Source organism: Eumetopias jubatus, unplaced genomic scaffold (genome assembly GCF_037043125.1).
Source record: "Eumetopias jubatus isolate StellerSeaLion01/CBP00866 unplaced genomic scaffold, mEumJub1_p1.0 scaffold_5, whole genome shotgun sequence".
In the NCBI taxonomy this organism is placed as follows: Eukaryota; Metazoa; Chordata; class Mammalia; order Carnivora; family Otariidae; genus Eumetopias; species Eumetopias jubatus.
This window is the reverse complement of record NW_028274811.1, coordinates 34,724,265-34,741,979: the sequence shown is the minus strand read 5'-3', so window position 1 is coordinate 34,741,979 and position 17,715 is coordinate 34,724,265. Positions and strand designations below refer to the sequence as shown.

At 40.9% G+C, this 17,715-nt stretch overlaps 1 protein-coding gene across 4 annotated transcripts; it reads right to left on the bottom strand.

The window, feature by feature from the left end:
* Window positions 1-530: 530 nt before the first annotated feature.
* Window positions 531-17,419, bottom strand: RNF14 (ring finger protein 14). Of its 4 annotated transcripts, none has more exons than XM_028092919.1 (9): window positions 17,306-17,419; window positions 14,819-14,994; window positions 13,261-13,430; window positions 12,049-12,200; window positions 8,786-9,313; window positions 7,683-7,911; window positions 4,568-4,740; window positions 3,476-3,606; window positions 531-1,953 (listed from the first exon to the last, which is right to left on the bottom strand). In XM_028092919.1, the coding sequence occupies exons 3-9, from the start codon at window positions 13,412-13,414 to the stop codon at window positions 1,896-1,898; spliced, it is 1,425 nt and encodes a 474-aa protein (XP_027948720.1). In that variant the 5' UTR covers window positions 13,415-13,430; window positions 14,819-14,994; window positions 17,306-17,419; the 3' UTR covers window positions 531-1,895. The 4 variants fall into 4 exon arrangements, with proteins under 4 accessions (XP_027948720.1, XP_027948721.1, XP_027948725.1 ...); XM_028092920.1 differs by lacking the exon at window positions 17,306-17,419 and adding an exon at window positions 17,025-17,293; XM_028092924.1 differs by lacking the exons at window positions 13,261-13,430; window positions 14,819-14,994; window positions 17,306-17,419 and adding an exon at window positions 12,723-12,817.
* Window positions 17,420-17,715: the final 296 nt, after the last annotated feature.

The window sequence follows — 17,715 nt, the reverse complement described above, 5'->3', positions numbered from 1 at the left end:
AAACAAGTCTGAGACTAACCACTTGCTGTGTTTTTTAAAATCATAAAGAGAAACCTCCCATTTCTTTCACAAAACTTCATGATGAAGCTTTCTTTCCTACTTCCACTATATCATCAACATAATGTGCAAAAGCCTAAAATAAAATAACCTCTATCAAATACCAACTAGTCCATGAACTGAGGAGCTTCTGAATGGCTACTACTAAAAAAATCTCCACTGAATTCCTATTCAATCACAGAGCCACTCTTCTTAGGTGTATACTGTATAATTATTTTAATTTCCATTTCTTATATTCAACTTATTCTTTAACTTTAGTTCTATAAAATGTGCAAAATGAAAGCTCATGAGCCATATGGTTCGAACAAAATATGGGCACTAAAACCTAAGTTCAGTCACGAGTCTGGATAAGAGAGGAGGTGCTATTCTATGACTTCTTTCTGCTCACTTTAAGAATATGTGTTACACGCCATACAGTTTTTTAAAATGTGATCAGTTGCCTTGGAGACAGAATAGCAGGAACTCTGCTCTGATTATAAGACAATTTTTAAATTACTTTTATTTTAAGATTAAGCAGCCTCATTGACAATCCAGAAACAGTCTTCGCTGACTCTGGATATACACACACACATAAAATGGTTAAAAGTGATTCCCGAATTTTCAATGACAATTTGGGAAAAAAGAACATGTTCATAGCTGAAGCTGTATGCCTCTGTCTTCTTTTTCAAACAATCTTATTTTGCTACCAAGCCATTCACCAAACCATAAGGAAAGACAATTTTTCAAAAAGCCATCAAAACCCAGAAACAGGGATCTAGGAATTAAAATTATCCCCCCAAACAGTGCTGTTACAAAAAAGGGTAGGAAGCCAAATTTCCGTAGCTCATTAGAGAAGACCTTTAAAAAGTATCCAGAAAATGAGGACTGGAACTACAATGGTGTGGAGTTCAAAATGGAGGTAATTCAAGAACGTACAGCTTGTTCAGCTTGGGAATATACTTGGCTTTTTCTTACTCCAGCAGAAATAAAAATATGAGCTGCTGGAGTTAATATTAAAATTGTCCTTCCAGATGGAAGGTAGGGTAAGAGTGAAGGGAGAGAAGGTAGAACAAAAGGTAGCAAAGACAAGTCATTTTGAATCTAGGCTCTATGGCCCAGAAGAGCTGAATGGGACTGACATTCTTCTGGGCCAGTATCATTATATTCTAGACTTGGCTCAAAACCAGTGGACTGCACACCACTAATAAATACCACGTGACCCACAGTGTTTGTGGCATTAAAAATATTTTTTAAATTATCTATAAATTTCTATTCTGAAAAGCAGTAGATCAAAATGACACTGGGCCATCCAATCAGTTAGAGTAAAGGGCTTCCTCCAAAGAAAACTAACTTGGCAGAAACGTAGGTTCAAAGGAATGTAACACGGAGTTAATGAGATCAGGCTCTCAGCACAATTTTAATAAGGCTTCCTTCTACCCAGCCCAGTTATAAGGAGTAGTACTGAGGGGACTCCCACACAATGCCTTAGAGGGATGCTTTCAGATAAAAAGGACTGTAATTTTAATGCTTTACTCCTCTCCTCACCTAAAGCTTGGGGAAGAAAATAAATATTTACTTTTTAACTATTCAGAGCTTCGGGCACACTGTAGTATTTAATATTCTCTAGTTTTCATTTTCTGAACCTTTGGCTTATAATTTTCTCTATGTTACACTGAAAAACATAAGAATGTGCCTTGATCAGTAGTACCACACGAAAATATAAACCTTGTTCTTCCACATCTTCTACAAAGGAAGAGTGAATTAACAGTACCCTAAATATCCTGCAAAGTTATTTTGTGTACGCGACAAAAGATTAGGGCAAACCATTCCACTTCCTTATCTTGAGTAGGAGGAGTTAATTAGTCTTCAATCTCATCTTCCCAAATATCTCCATTAACATCCACAGCATGGAACAACCTGGAAGCATAAAATAAGGTACATTTGTAGGTACTTGGGAAAAATTTAGTATCATCTCTTTCCTTCTCCCAAAATTACTTTCTGTACTCTTCTGAAAACATCTTTGTGTATCTTTTCCTTTCCTTTAATCACTACACTGGGGAGGGCTGAAATCCGGCTCCCTCTGAACAAGCTTAAAGTTTACAAGAATAGCCCTTTTCAGATCCAGACAACCTCTCTAGGGCCAAGGATTAACAATAATTGGAAGTGGGTTTCAAAAAACTGATACTCAATGTACACAGTAAATGGAATTAAGCCAGGATTGGGGAAGTCAGGCAATCTAGAAGGGGAACTCTTCCAAACCACCATAATTCTATTACATGTGAATCACTCTACTCTCTGCTTCACTGTCCTTGTACTCTCCTCTGGTATAATGTTTCATAGCTGCCAACTTGTTTTCCTTCCCTATGTTACCTAAAATTTATGCAATTTTCAACACTAGATTTACAATGATTCACAGAGCTTGTTTCTTCAACTTCTCTTATACTTTAGTAACACCAATGACTGTAGATACTAGACAGATGCCTCTTCACAAAGGTCATCAACTGATGCTGAAATCAGAGCTGCTGAGAAACAAGATATTCACACACCCCAGAGATTACTTACTAACAACAAAAAAGAAAACTTACATTTACGATGGAGCAAACAATAGAATTGAGCAGCATACTAACGTGGGGCAGCCTGACATTATGGACCTAATGTGATACAATATGAAGTACACAAGTATTTTTGTCAAAAATGTTACTCGAAATCTATTCAAACTCAGTCTAGATCTAACTTCCAATTTACAGGAAATAGGACAGAAAAACTAAAAGACAACAGGGAGGAGCAAAACTCTAGAAAGTAAGATGTTCTCTACAGGACAAGTGGCCTGGCCTCTCTCAAATGTCAACGTTCCCCTCAACACATATGAAAAAAGGCGGGCAAAACTCTTCTATATTAAGAGACTGAAGAGACAGAACCAAATGAAATGTTTGAACTTGATTATATCCTGGTTTGGTTTTAAAAACAGCTTTAAAAGATTTTTTAGGGATAACTGGGAAGTTTGAAAACATGTTTATTAGATGATAGTATGCCATCATTGTTCAATTTAAGTACTGTTGTTACGTAGAAGAATTTTCTTATCTTAGGAGACAATGTGGAAGTATTTAGAGATAAAGCATCCTATCTCCAACTTAGGGTCAAGTATTAGAAAACAAATATGACAAGATACTATCACTTGTTCATTTTGGTAGACGGTATCCTACTAATCATACTCTTTCAACTTTTACCTCTTCTGTATGCTTAAAAATTTTCACTATAAAAAGTTGAGGATAAAAAAGCAAATTTCCAGATAGCATATCTTTCATCATAAACTCACTTTCAAGAAAATATAAAAGATCGTATATGTGTAAGAAAATATGTAAGAGAATTCTCTAAGCAAAGTGGTCTACAAATGAGTACCAAAAACTGCTGCTGAGACCAGAGGATGGTGTATACATACCGGTTAAAACACGGGGAAGCAGGATCAGTGAAATGTTTATAAGGGTTTGCTCTAGAGAGAGAACCCATGCAAATCCAGCAGAAATACTGCATACAGCCAGTACATGTCATCTTGTTACAGCCATCTAATTTCTGGTGGAAAAGAAAGAGAATAGTATCAAGGCTATAAAAGCAAAAGAGAAAAGCACATGCCAAAAAGACTGAGTACAACCTTCTCCTAGTCATCTCCTTTCTCCCCATGCAGGGCTGAGATACACAGGTAACACACTGTAACTATTAAATGCTTTCCTCTGTTGCAGGTAAAATACAGAAAATATTTAGCACGGGTACCTACAACTAGATACTTCCCCAAATCTTTTCTGTTTAACAGTAGACACAAACCAAACATGTACATTATAAGCCCCAATGTGTAAATTAATATTAAAATGTCTGGACTTAATATGTGTGACTTGAAACTTTTTACACAAATCTAAGTAAACATTTGGTACCAAGTCCTCCACTGTAATATAGGGCTGAAGCATGTCTGACGTGGTTAAACAGAAGGCCAGCTTCCTTAACAGAGTAACTGGGGAATCACCACCAGTTACAGTTCAGACATAATGGACTGGAATAGGAGAATCAAATGCAAAGATAAATTCCAACTTTAAAACATAATTACAATTTTATCAAGACGCAATAGACTTAAATGTCTATTTTGGCTCAGATTAATAGGAAAATGTCTTCACTTCCTAAATTTATACTTCTTAAGCAGGTGTGTTAAGTTCCAGATACATAGTTCTAAGAAGTCAGGCTTGATTTTTGTTTTATCATGTAGATGAGTTAAGAGTTAATTGTAGCTCTACGAGGGCTTTCTCATAACCCATTCAATTTTGTTATGGATAAAATGTGTGAACAATTTGCAATCTATGAAAGCATTTTAAAAAGGTAAGTCTGTATACACTGAAGATCAATAACAATATTTACTAGTGAATATGCATTTTACAAGTAAGAAGGTTTAATAAATGTGTTTTCTTAGTCATAAAATTAATAGGCTTCTTAAGGCAATCCTAATAAGCCTGTAAGTCTGTCTGCCAAGTCTGGCCCAAACCTTTACCTCTATGGGAGTCCCACAGCACGGGCAGCTCTTTGAGTTCTTTTCTAGCCATTCCTTGCTTTCCATCTCTTCCAGTGCCTTCTGAATCACCCTCTTACCATACCTCTGTTCCAAAAATCTTTTATTGGCCTCATCTGCTTGCAGGTACTCATTTCGTAAGTCCATTAATTTCTCTGGAAAGTGAAATGGAAAATTAACTTTGATACAACTTTGCAAAGCTGACTAAAAACCATTAAAAAAATGGTCATAACCTTTGATTATTCAATAATGCTATTGCTGGAACTTTAATCATGAAGAAAGAATCCAAAGTACAGTTATATGCATTGAGATGCCTATAACAATGGAAAACAAATTAAATGTCCAAGGGAACAGCCACATGTGAAAGAGCCATTTAATGACATACTTAGTTATTAAAAACTTATGAGATGGCTACAACTCAATTAAAATACTCATTACAGAATCCAGAAAAAGGCAGATGTAGGTTATGACTAGGTAAAAATGACACACGTACAAATGACAAAGAATGTATAAGAACACTCCAGCTAGAGAAGGTGGACTTGTGCAAGGTGTTCGAATAAGAGGTCATCTTTTTTGTTGATTCTGACTTATTAATGTTGGCACATTTGGGCAACTAGTAGCATACAGTTAAAGACTGACTTAGCTAAAAGACACAAAGGTTGAAAGAGACACTGATTTTCCACGAAGTCAGCATCATTCATCATTTGACAATAACAAGGCCTAAAAGTAAACGAAAGCATCTTTGGCTCAAGAGCAAAGACCGTTCAATTCTGTAGATAAAAAAAAAAGTCAGTGACTAAAATTTACCACCCACAGGTACTGCAGAAGTTCCTCCTGTCAAACTTTCCCCTGATATTCTTCAATCTCACTGCACTGTTCTATCACTTAACTCAGATGGAACAGGCAGCCATTCACAAGGGCTTTACTTGTAGACAAAGGCTTTTGTTCACATTCTATCACCTTAATTTTTCAACACGATTAACTGAAGACCTCTCTCAAGAGTGTTGTAGTTGTTTTATTAGTTTACTCTCCTCGTACTATTTAGACGTCTGACTCCCTTTTTATGCCATGGATCTTTTGGGGAAGATTTCTTTCTCTGTACTGTGCACTCCCATGGCTCCATCACCTCTATTTAGATGGAGCACACATGTATCTTTTTATCCTGTCATTTTTTTTTTATTTTATTTAATAGAGAGAGAGAGAGAGACAGCGAGAGAGGGAACACAAGCAGGGGGAGTGGGAGAGGGAGAAGCAGGCTTCCCGCCGAGCAGGGAGCCCGATGCGGGGCTCGATCCCAGGACCCTGGGATCATGACCTGAGCCGAAGGCAGTCGCTTAACCAACTGAGCCACCCAGGCGCCCCTTATCCTGTCATTTTTATCCCTCTAAAAATTCAAAGCATTTTGTGTTCCCAGATTTCTTAAGGACAAAGATTATTGCTCTAACATTCTCAAAATAATTGTTAGTTCATATATTTCATATAGTAGTATCTGATATGTACAGATATATACAGATACAGATAGATACAGAAAGAGATTCTTAATTTTGCTGAAGCCCCCAAGCTTCTTTGATTTCTTCCACAAATGCCATGAAACACCTGAGACATATGTACTTCATCCTCTCAACGATAAGGTTACAGAAGTCTAAAGCAATTCTCCACCCCATCTGCCCATACCCACTACAAGACTGCTCTGGGCAACTGAAGAATCAGTTAAGGTTACTCTGTTGGAGGTAGTAACAGTGCTAATAGGCGTAGTTAGTAACTATCGTAATAATGACATTAACGGTTACCATTTTGCATTTTACATAGATTAGCCTGTTGTTCTCAAACTATCCATGGTAAAGGACCAGTTTTTTTCCCCCACCACTCTGCCAAGGACCAAAACTTATGCAAAATACAATCAAATGAATTATTAGAAAAATTATACAAAGACAAGAAACATAAGCTTAAATTTTTATGAGATCTGACATAAAATTACTCTGTGAAATCGCTGTAACTTTCTAGCCCTGACTCTCCATTTCTTTATTTATCTTGTCACAGACCAGTGTTAAGAACAATACGAGCGGGGCGCCTGGGTGGCTCAGTCGTTAAGCGTCTGCCTTCAGCTCAGGTCATGATCCCGGGGTCCTGGGATCGAGCCCCGAACCGGGTTCCCGGCTCAGCAGGAAGCCTGCTTCTCCCTCTCCCACTCCCCCTGCTTGTGTTCCCTCACTCGCTGTGTCTCTCTCTGTCAAATAAATAAATAAAATCTTAAAAAAAACCCAAAAATACAAGCTTCAAGTAGCACTATGATAGTTTATTTATCCTTAAAATAACCCTGTGAAATAGCTATTATCATTACCCCTGTTAGTGTAAGAAAGACTAAGCTATCAAAGTCCAGTTAAACTGAGGTCAGAGGCCTGATTTCTCAATCCCTGTTTAGATCAGAATTATAAATAGGTTTCATCTCCTTGGCCGCTTCAATAAATGCTTCTGAAGCACTAAAGGTTGAGGAAGATTCTGAGGCGTTCCTGGACTCAATGATAAAGAACTTGATGGCTGATCAGACATACATGCCATGGAAACAAGGGTGGCAGCTAAGACGGTCTTGCATCGGCCAACCAGGAGCTGCATTATCCCATGTTCATAGATAGAAACTACCTTGCCATTCCTTCTCCGTCATGTTCCCCTCCCCCCACCCCCCGCCAGCCAACTCCATGGCTTGTTTCCTTAGTTCCTTCAAGTCTTTATTCAAACCACTTTACCACTGAGGTCTTCCCTTTATTTCCCTAAGTAAAATCCCAAGCCACTTCAGAACATTTCATATCCTGTCCCTGATTTACTTTTTTTTTTCCTCCATAGCACTTACGAGCATCTAATATTCTTATTTTGTTTGCCTGTCTCCGCCATTAAAATTTAAGTTCCATGAGGGTATTTGGTTACTACCCTATCTCCAGAGCCCAGGACAGTAACTGAAACAAAAATATCTGTTGAATGAACAATTCCATATCGCACAATTTAATTTCTTGGGGTGGGTGTGTGTGTGTGTGTGTGCGCGCGTGTGTGCGCGTGCGCGCACAGAGGTCAGGAGGATGGAGTTCACACAGTGACAACTCACCTGCAGTCACCTTACATGGAGAGACCCCGTGGTAAGTCAATCTGCACAAGGTACAGAAGGCAAAATTGCAACTGGAGCAGATGCCCATGGTGCAGCCGGGCTCCTGCATCACAGGCAACTGGCAGCACGGGCGGGGACAGTACACCACATCTGCCATCAGGTCCAAGGTGGACTGGAGGAGAAGGCGGTCGTAACGGGCAAATAACTCTGTTTCCACTAGCTCTTTGACCTGGAGGGAAATAGAGAACACACTAATGTGAGCATTTCCCAACCAGTTCTGATTCTGAGGAGATCCTTAAAATGCTGGTGCCAAGTAGATGCACATGAACTAGAACTCTCTCTCTTCAAAATCAAACCAAATGTGGCCAAGTCTATACCTTGACTGAGATGGTGGCTACATGGGTATACACATGTGTCAAAGCTGAGTGAACTGCACACTTTAAATGGGTACATTTATGGGTTAATAAAGATTTAAAAAAACAAAAAAAGGTCAAACCAAGGATGCTGTCCCTGATTCTGTTCACCATTCCAAGGAATATGCCCTTCGGATCCCAACCTCACACAAAGGCAGGCTAGTGATTCTCCAAGGTTGATGGGATCCCAGCAGATAAAGTAAATCATCAGAACACGTTATAATTACTATTCTGACACTCATCCCTGCCAAGAACTGCTCATGCCGAGGCCAGCAGAGGAAGCACTTACATTTGCTTCAACGATTGAGTAAGACCAAGGCATTCTTTTTTTTAAAGATTTTATTTATTTGACAGAGAGAGACACAGTGAGAGAGGGAACACAAGCAGGGGGAGTGGGAGAGGGAGAGGGAGAAGCAGGCTTCCCGCAGAGCAGGGAGCCCGATGCGGGGCTCGATCCCAGGACCCCGGGATCATGACCTGAGTCGAAGGCAGACGCTTAACGACTGAGCCATCCGGGCGCCCCTAGACCAAGGTATTCTTGATCGATACCTTGGTATCCATGAAACTACTTGCGGGCTGGCTCTAAGGCCTCAGCCTGCCCCGAGGAGCCCTATCAAAGAAGTTCCTGAGAAGATGCCTCCCTTTGTGAAAGAGAATCAGGAAGCGGCTATCAGCAGAGCAGAGGATTACCTGACCAGGAGTGGCCGCCGAAGGGCACTTGGGTTCTGGGCAGTTGAGGCACTGAACTTGGCCGTCTCTGATCTGGATTTCAAAGTAGTCCTTTAGACAGGCTTTGCAGTACACATGCCTGCACTCCAAGAAGTACATGCACTCACTACCCAGCTTCTCACAGAAACAGATATTGCACAGGAACAATTTACTGTTAAAGCATTTTATCTGCCGAGCTTGATCAAAGTCCAAGATTTCCTGGATCAGACTGGACAACGATTCCACATCCTGTACAGCTCTCTCATCCACAGCCTCCTCTTGATCTGCATCCGATCCAGCAGCTCCTCCAAAATCTAGCTCTGTGCTGGCAGAGGCCTGAGCCGTCCTTCTCTGCACCTTTTTCTGAGAACCCATCTTGAGCTCAAACGGAGAGACAATATTCAGGTATGCTAGGGTCTCTTCCTTAAGGAACTGCATCCAAGCAAACAGGACCACACTGCCACGGTGTTCTTCCCACAGGTTGTCTAAATGCTTGCAGAGGGCAGAGAGCTAGGAGAGAGCACAGGAGGGCGCCGGTGAGTGTGGAAAGGTGAGGGTACTGTCAATTCCTCATTTCTCTGGAAATCTTTTTAACTTCTAAGCTAAGCCCTTACAACTCCTCACGTGATCTTAGTGGAGCACTTCTTACACTATCCAACAACGTGAGTCACAGCAGAACACACAGTCAGAAGCTAAAAGCAGCAACCTGAAACTGAGAGAAATGGCAACACTAGGTTTACATAGGAGCCACTGAAATGGAGGATTTTGTCTATGTTTGTTGTTGTGGGATTGCTACCTATCTCATGCAGGAGAAAGAGACGGAGCTCTAAAATGAACTACTTCTACTCCTTTGGAGTCCTACTCCTGCAGGTAGCCTGCACCATGGTTAGGAGGAGAGCAGTTTAAAAACATCATCCAAGTTATTAACTCTAACTTTTTCAGTCCCATCAAAAGGCCAACTCATGTGAAAGAATCACTAACAGAATCCAACCTCAGAATCCTCATCAGTCAGATTCACAAGCTGGTCTTAACTAAGCAATCTGGGCTTACATGAGATCCTGGTTAACGGAGGGAGACAGACTGATATGGAACCTGGACGTGATTATAAGCCCTCAACGTGGTTTCACACCTCCTAGGCTAAGCAACCAAAGTTTAAACTACTTTGACTTTTCCTCTTTAAAGGTGGTTTGTTCAATATGAAAGGGAAATATAAGAGGCTTTTCCATTAGAAATGTAAAATATTGGTAAGTAGAGCTCAGGAATTATAATCAGCTTTCTTTTTAGCTAAACATAAAAAAATAAGCCTTCCAGATGCAGACAAATTGTGTAAATTTAAATAACAAGTGAAAAAGGACCACATTTTCTATTCCTTGCTCTACATAGTGCCATTCACTAAACCCTACACAGGCACAAACATAAACACTTCCTGAACTTAAAAACTTATTATGTTAAATACCACGCAAAATGCTTTCTCACATTTACATGAATATGCTTCCAAGATCAATCATACTTCTGAGAAACCTGCTGAAATGTGTAAAATTTAATAAATACTAAAAGGGGAGTTCTGAGTGCTATTTGAGCCACCGAGTCCAATGAAGAAGCCATTCTCCTCCATCTTCTTTTCCAGCCTCTCTCAGGTGAGGCAGCTGGGGCGCACACAAATGTGAGGTCGGGGGAATTGAAAAAGGAAAAGAGTAAGAGAGAGACTGTGTTTGTATATATAGTGGGAGAAGTATAATGGAGAATACTATGAGGCTAACCTCACTTCCCTTCTCTGTACCAACCCCAATCCAGGGAAAGACAGGACTATGCGTCAGCTTCTCTATCAACAGGTGAGATTCACAATGACAAGGAATCAGGGCCCGGCAAACAACAAGAATTGAACCAAGAAGGAATATGAGGCCAATTAAAATGTCGATCATATGCACAAGAATTTATTTGATAGAGAATCCTATTGTAATTTCGGCTGTAACACATAAAATAATGAACAACTCTCTTCCCCCCACACTCCCAAAAGACAGCAGTATGTCGATGCTACTTGGCCGGAATCTGAAACTGCAACCACACTCGCAGTGAATCGGTCCTTGTTCTGTGCCTGTGTGAATACATGTGCACACAGGCATGGATATAAAGTATCAGGAGCTCTCTGGAGAAATGAGATTATCCGTATCTAAATAATTCAGTCAACTCTCTGTGATCTAAATGTCAAACAGCCTTGATATTCTTGGACAAATAATCCATTGTCTTGCATATATTTCCTCTGGCACAGTTATCAGCATGTTAGGTAATATTCCTTTTTTATTCGACATGTGTTATCCTTTTTTAAAATTAAATTTTGTTTTTAAACCATAGGCTCAATTTTACAAAAGGACTCTCATCTGAAAGATTAGACTGGCCAGTGGGATAGAATGAAAACTCCATGGATCAAAAGGGAAAAACCGACAAGCTGTTCCTTGAGGTCAAGTAACTCTGACAGCTTTTGTCTTAATATACATCAGCCTATCAATCTTCATCATGACTTCTAGAAGTAGCTGCTATTGATCCATTATGTATCCCAGAGTGCTTTATATTAGCTTCAAGTCATATTTACGTCTCAATCAAGAGCCGAGGTTGTTACTAGAAAAGGCTATGTAAGCTGGAGGAAATGAAGGCTTCATAATACGAGGTTCATGAGAGAGGAGATGTAGGAATCATACACATTTCTATTTGTGTGCATTTACATCCACGGGAGACCAGTCAACAATTATTTGTCACTAATACACAGATCTCTAAAAATAAAAGCACTTACTACGTTTACTTAGGAACTGAGTTTATTCTAACTACATCAGCTCAATTTTAGCCCTCCTAATTACAGTTAAATCTTTCATTAGGAATGGCTAAGAAACTAAGAATAAAAAGTAATACCAACATCTAAGGAAAATGAGGAGGACCTTATCCTCTCTATTACAACGCAGACTAAATGGGAAAACAGCAAGATAGGGAAAAACATACATACTTGATTAAAAATTATCCCTACTGCAATTCATAGTGATTAGTCACCCTCGTCACTGCCATTCCTTTCTACAACACCCAACATTTTCAGTTCATTAACATTAGGATTCATGAAGGCGAGGGGAAAGAATTACAAAATCAAAGCCATCTGTTCTTCATGCACTGAATTCAAGATCATCAAGGTAGTCTTCAATTAAAGATGATTTTTCAAAGTTTCTAAAAATGGATAAGAGAAATTAAGTTTCGGGTCTAACCTGAGTTGGTGACAGCCATTTGCCACTAAGTGTGAATGAAGGTGGGGAGGAGGATGGATAATCTGGTGGCAGTTCAAAGTTCAGCACAAGTGGAGGCAGAGAGCAAATGGTGTATTCAAAGCCACCATTCTGGAGACACTCATTTGAATTGCCTGAACCAAAAACAAAGATTAGAAAGAATCAGCTGGTCAACACTCGAGTGTCCATTACCGTTGAGCAGTGCTCAAGAAAGACTAATGCTTTAGTTGAGGGGATAAAAACCCTCCCCCAAAGCACTTCCTATTTCCTAATGTTCACTTCGTAGCCGCCACCTTAAAAAAGAAAATCCTGTAAGCCCTTGAGAAATCTACTAAGCACCGTGAAATTTCTAATGAAGACACATAACTTATTCTCGTATACACTCTTGAATACAATTCCTAACACTAACTAATAAGCAAGTAATACACCAATGTTTTCTTTTTGTTGTTGTTTTACAGGTGATTACAGACACAGTCTAGAGAAAAGGACTTTTATTTCTATTAAAGAGCCATGACCTACTTAGAGCGGCATGTGCCAACTATCCATGAATCATAGCTGGGAGAATTTGTGCCAACACAATGATCTCAGGCTTGAGGGCAAGATACAGCACACAACACTCTCACAATCAAAGTTTCATTTTAAATGATCACACTTACTTTCTTTACTCAATGCCTTTATAGTAGAAACTTTTTGAGAAAGTGTGCACCAAAGTCTTCTGTGAGTTTGTATCAAAAGCAGCAGTTTTGGTTTTTTTCTGAAGCAAAAGGTCACAGAGTAACAGCATATGTCACAGGTTTATGGTAGTTGAAATGATTCTGGAAACCAAATAGTATTAACAACCACCATGGTACTTTAAAACCTTCCAAGCGTTTTCACATACATTATGTCATTTTCTCTTTTATTATCCCTATTTAACAGCCAATGATTCATAGCTGATAAACTGCTAGTTAAGACGATTAGAATGCATGAAATATGCAGGATAATATCCCAATTCAGTGGTCAAAAGGCGAATCAAATTGAGAACTATTTACCCTCAGTCCAATTTTCAATTAAAATAGAAACATGCATTCAATCTGCAATACTACCATCTACCACTAATGCCTATAAACACAAGATGGCAAATAATTTAGGGAACACTAAGAAATTGAGAATAACATTTAGAAAAATCTGTTCAAGAGAATCTTATTAACTAACCGCTCACAAATATCTTGAAATTTTGTGGCAGGTCCAAATAGATCCTGGTTTCTCCACCTTGCACAGATTCTGCTTTTCTAAATTCATCTCCATCATAAATACTCGCCAGGGCCAGCAATTCATCCTCCTGAGCTTCTCGATCTTCTGACGACATTTAATTTTCTGAGGAGCTGAAGACAATCATTCAAATTAGTTAAGAATAGAAAAGGCACAGAGTTTGGAAAAGTCTAGTGGCACCAAAAAAAAAAAAAAAGGTAAAGTTCTTCACAAACAACTGCAAAGAATCAAATTTCCCACTTTTCTGCTAAACTAGAAATGATAAGGCCTATCTAGTATTCTAGTAGCTTTGCAATAGTAATGGCTTTTTCAAAAATGATGGTTGCGGTGCTTCTAACTGCTGACTTCATCAGTTAGGTATCACTGATTTACGGGAAAAAAGCATAATTTAAAAAAAATTTTTAAAAAGGACCAAACATTGGGGCACCTGCGTGACGTAGTCAGTTAAGCTTCTGACTCTTGGTTTCGGCTCAGGTAGTGATCCCAGGGTCGTGGGACTGAGCCCTGTATCAGGCTCCAATGTCAGCTTGGAGTCTGCTTGAGTTTCTCCCTCCCTCACTGCCTGTCCCTCCTGCTCAAGCTCTGTCTCTCTAAAATAACAAATAAACCTTAAAAAAAAAAAAAAGGACAAATCACAAATTATTTTGACTTGCCCACCAAACCAGCAAAGTGCCTTGCTCACAGAAGGATTAAGTATATGTGATATACTTCCTAAAAAATCAATAAATTTTTTAAATGCACAGAAATCTCTAGGGCAGGTTTTCTTAACCTCAGTACTATTGACACTTTGGAACAAATAATTCTTTGTGGCGGGAGGCTGTCCTGTGCCCTACAGGGTATGTACCAACATCCCTGGCTTCAACCTACTAGATGTTAACAGCATGCCTCCCCCTCAACATAGCCAAATGTGCCCCCCCGCCCAGGGGTGCAGCGTGGGGACTGAGGTGAGAACACCCTGTTCTAGAGAACGTTACAGAGACAGATACTATAGGAGAGGGTTAGATATTGAGAGGCTAGCAAAGGAACATTCAATTTTTCAGATACAACACTTCGTCAAAACAGTAAGATTTACCATTATTTTAGGCAAAACTAAGAATGAAAATATGCTGCAATTACAATGTGAAATCGATGCTTTTTAAGCGCATCAACTAAAAGATGCACCACAATTTCAGATAATGTATATGTAGAAAAATATGTAATGAGAATCTATGAAAATTACTTTATTAAGGCAAAAACAAATTACCATTCTGTCAATTAAAATATTGGACTATAACTGGATTTGCAAATGCCCCCTCTCAACTAAAAATTTTTTATTTGAAATGTGCACAGCTGAAAAGTTAGGACATTATAAAAGGTGACACTACAAAATCTGAACAAGTTCATTTAAAATGACTCCGTTTTCAAAATATATTTTTTTGCCAGATGATCCTGATTCTGCTTAAGCGGCATCCCTATCCCAAACAGAACACAGTGACATGTTCCAGTTGAGGTGAGTTAGTACCTGTTAATAACAACCAGAAGAAAAAGATATTAACAATGCGGTCTGTTTTTCAGTTCAGAATTTGGAATTTATGCAAATCCCATTTATCCTCCAGAAGGTGGAGATGAGACTGTTGAAGTTGGATAAAAGGCCAAGATCTGGAACTCATGCTAGATATACTATAGAAATCCTGCCATCTGCAGAAAAAAAATACAAAAGATGGTTAGGACACTCTCCAAATTTAAATTCTGAATTTCCGTTATTACCACTTAAGTCAAACACATCCTAACACACAGTCAATGCCAATCTACAGCTGCATATTACTTTCTCTAGGAGAGCCTAACTGAGCCACGTGGTTAAAGGGGTATTTGCAGGTCCCCAGCAATGAGACAAGCCTTATCTGACTGCCTTCAGCCCTGGGAGGAGCCAAGGTGGAATACCAAGGTCATATGCGAGGTGAGCACACCAAGTCCCATAACAAACATCTAAACATCTTCTTGGGTTTGTTTTTGTTTTTGTTTCTTCTTTCCTCTTCAGCTTCTTCTCTTTCTTCATTTCCTATCCCCCTTCCAGTTTTTCCTCTCACCTACTAATGAATCAACCCTGCTAGGGACACTCAACATTAGGTCAATTTAACCATGACAGCAAGATATTTAAAACAAAACAAAAGGGTGCACATGCATGCACACATACATACTTTTAAGTTCTATTCTGGAAGTTTTAGAGCCAGACTTCTCAACTGGGAGTAAGGGGGAAGGGGAGGGTAGTCTACAGATGGGTTACGGAGAGACCTAAGAACACTATGAAGTTATATGCAAAAACATTATATGAAACGGTAATTTTTAAACCAGATTCTCAGATGTGTGACTCCCAAATAAGCTAAGAATGAAATTCAGAATCATTTACATTTATGGAGCACCTACTCTATATTGCATTAGGTGCTTTCACATTATTTTATTTAATCTTAAACAATTTTACCAGACTTAGTGTGTGTTGATAACGTGATTAAGTTTCTGTTTCTTCCTGTTTGAACAGTTATAAATGGGGTGAAAGATGAATTCATGATTCTGGTTTAGGTTAGTGTTCTCCATCTTGTCTGCACATTAGAATCACCTGGAGAACTGCGTTTTAAAGTGTCAATACCCAGGCCATATTCTAGAGCAATTAAATCAAGCATTAATAGTTACCCAAGCTCTCCAGGTGATTCTTAAGTGCAGCTAGGATTGAGAAGCTCTACTCCAAGCAGTGTTTCCCGTAAACAGCTCCTCATAACCTACCTCACCAGACCCCTGCTTCTAAAGCTGTCACCTGGTCCCAGTCCCTTAATTCACATGGCAGACCCACATTTCATTTTCATTTTATCCACTCAGCCTTCAAGAGCCACGTCCAAAGGCCCCATTCTATGTAGAAATTTTCAATTACATGTCGTCCTTAAAAATCCAGCCAATTTTTTTTTTTTACTGTAACTTTCCTAGGACATTATCACATCCCACTTTGCATTATAGCAGTTTCTGAGCTTGCACCGCCAGACTGCATTAGCTCCTTAAGGGCAAGTATCACATCTTATGCATCTGTGCGTTGTTCTCACCATCTAGCAGTGCCTTGTGTTTGACACTGGGGAAAAAAAATGGAACTGAATGGGTGTGAGATGCAGTGTGCTGAAATTGGGGACCAGAATCTTAAGGTTCAGTGACTGCTCTGCCACATCCCACTAGAAGCAGGATTCACAATAACACCAAGAAAAGTAACACTTGCTGGGCTCTTAAGCCCGTGTCAGGCATTGTGCTAAGCCCTTTAAATGCATTAACTCCTGTTAGATTCCCACAACTCCATGAACCAAGTCCTCTTACTGCTTCCATTACACAGATGAGAAAAACGACAGTTTAAGTCCCTTTCGGGCCCAAGGTCACACCGCTAAGAGATAACTAAATCTGGGTTCAGACCACTCTGTTTCTTCATCTGTAACCCAGCAACAAGAATACACCCCGGCGCCATCAGATGAGAGAGAGACATATTAGCCTTTGCAAACGGGAGACCGCTACACCAGGGAGGGAAGCCCTCCTCCGCCGGGTTTCCCTTCCGCCTGGGAAAATCCAACTCATTCTCCCAGGCCACACCGTGCAAACTGCAGAGCTGGGGTCAGCCCTGGCTCCGGAATCAGCACGCCGCCACGGGTGTCTCCCCCGCTCACCACCAGCCGTGCCGAGTCGTTGTCCGTGCGACTCACCTACAACCTGGGGGCAAGCCCCAGCCTCGCTACCTGCCCCAGCCCTTGGACACAGAGGGCGCTGTACGAACGTGGGAGGTGTGAGCCGGCCCCGGGCGTCCCCAACGAGCAGGGCCTGGACCTTCCCCTTCCTCCTCTGGGCGCCCCAGGTGGGGTGGGATCTCAGCCCGGCCCGGCTGGGGACGCCCCGTCCAGGATTTGGGGGGCTCGGGCCCACTGAGCAGTCCCGGCCCGGCCGCTCTTCTCTGCCTCGCGTGCCCGGAGCGCGGTCCCCACCGTACCTTCCGGCCCACCGCCGTGCCGGGCCCGAAGGTTCCGCCCTTCGCCCTAGCCCTGGTGCCCTCACCACCACCGCCGCGCCGGCCTACGGACGCCGGGCTCCAACCTGCGCTCGGCACCGCCTCTTCCGTGTTTGGAGCTGTCAGCTGAGCCGGGCGGATCCGGCTGGGGCGGCCCGGATTGGGGAGGGCTTCGCGCAGCCGCCGTGACCGCCCCGGGCCCTCGGCCGCCCCCTGAAGGCTTACAGGCGGCGCTGCCGGCGCGATCACCGGCACCAGCCTGCACGCCCCGCTCTGGAAATTAAGTTTGCGTGTGGGGAAGTTGATACATACGCAGATTCTGTGCCCAGGGGGCTCCTTTCCGTAGTTCTGGGATGGGCCCGGGAATTAAAATTTTTGCCAATCCCTAGAGG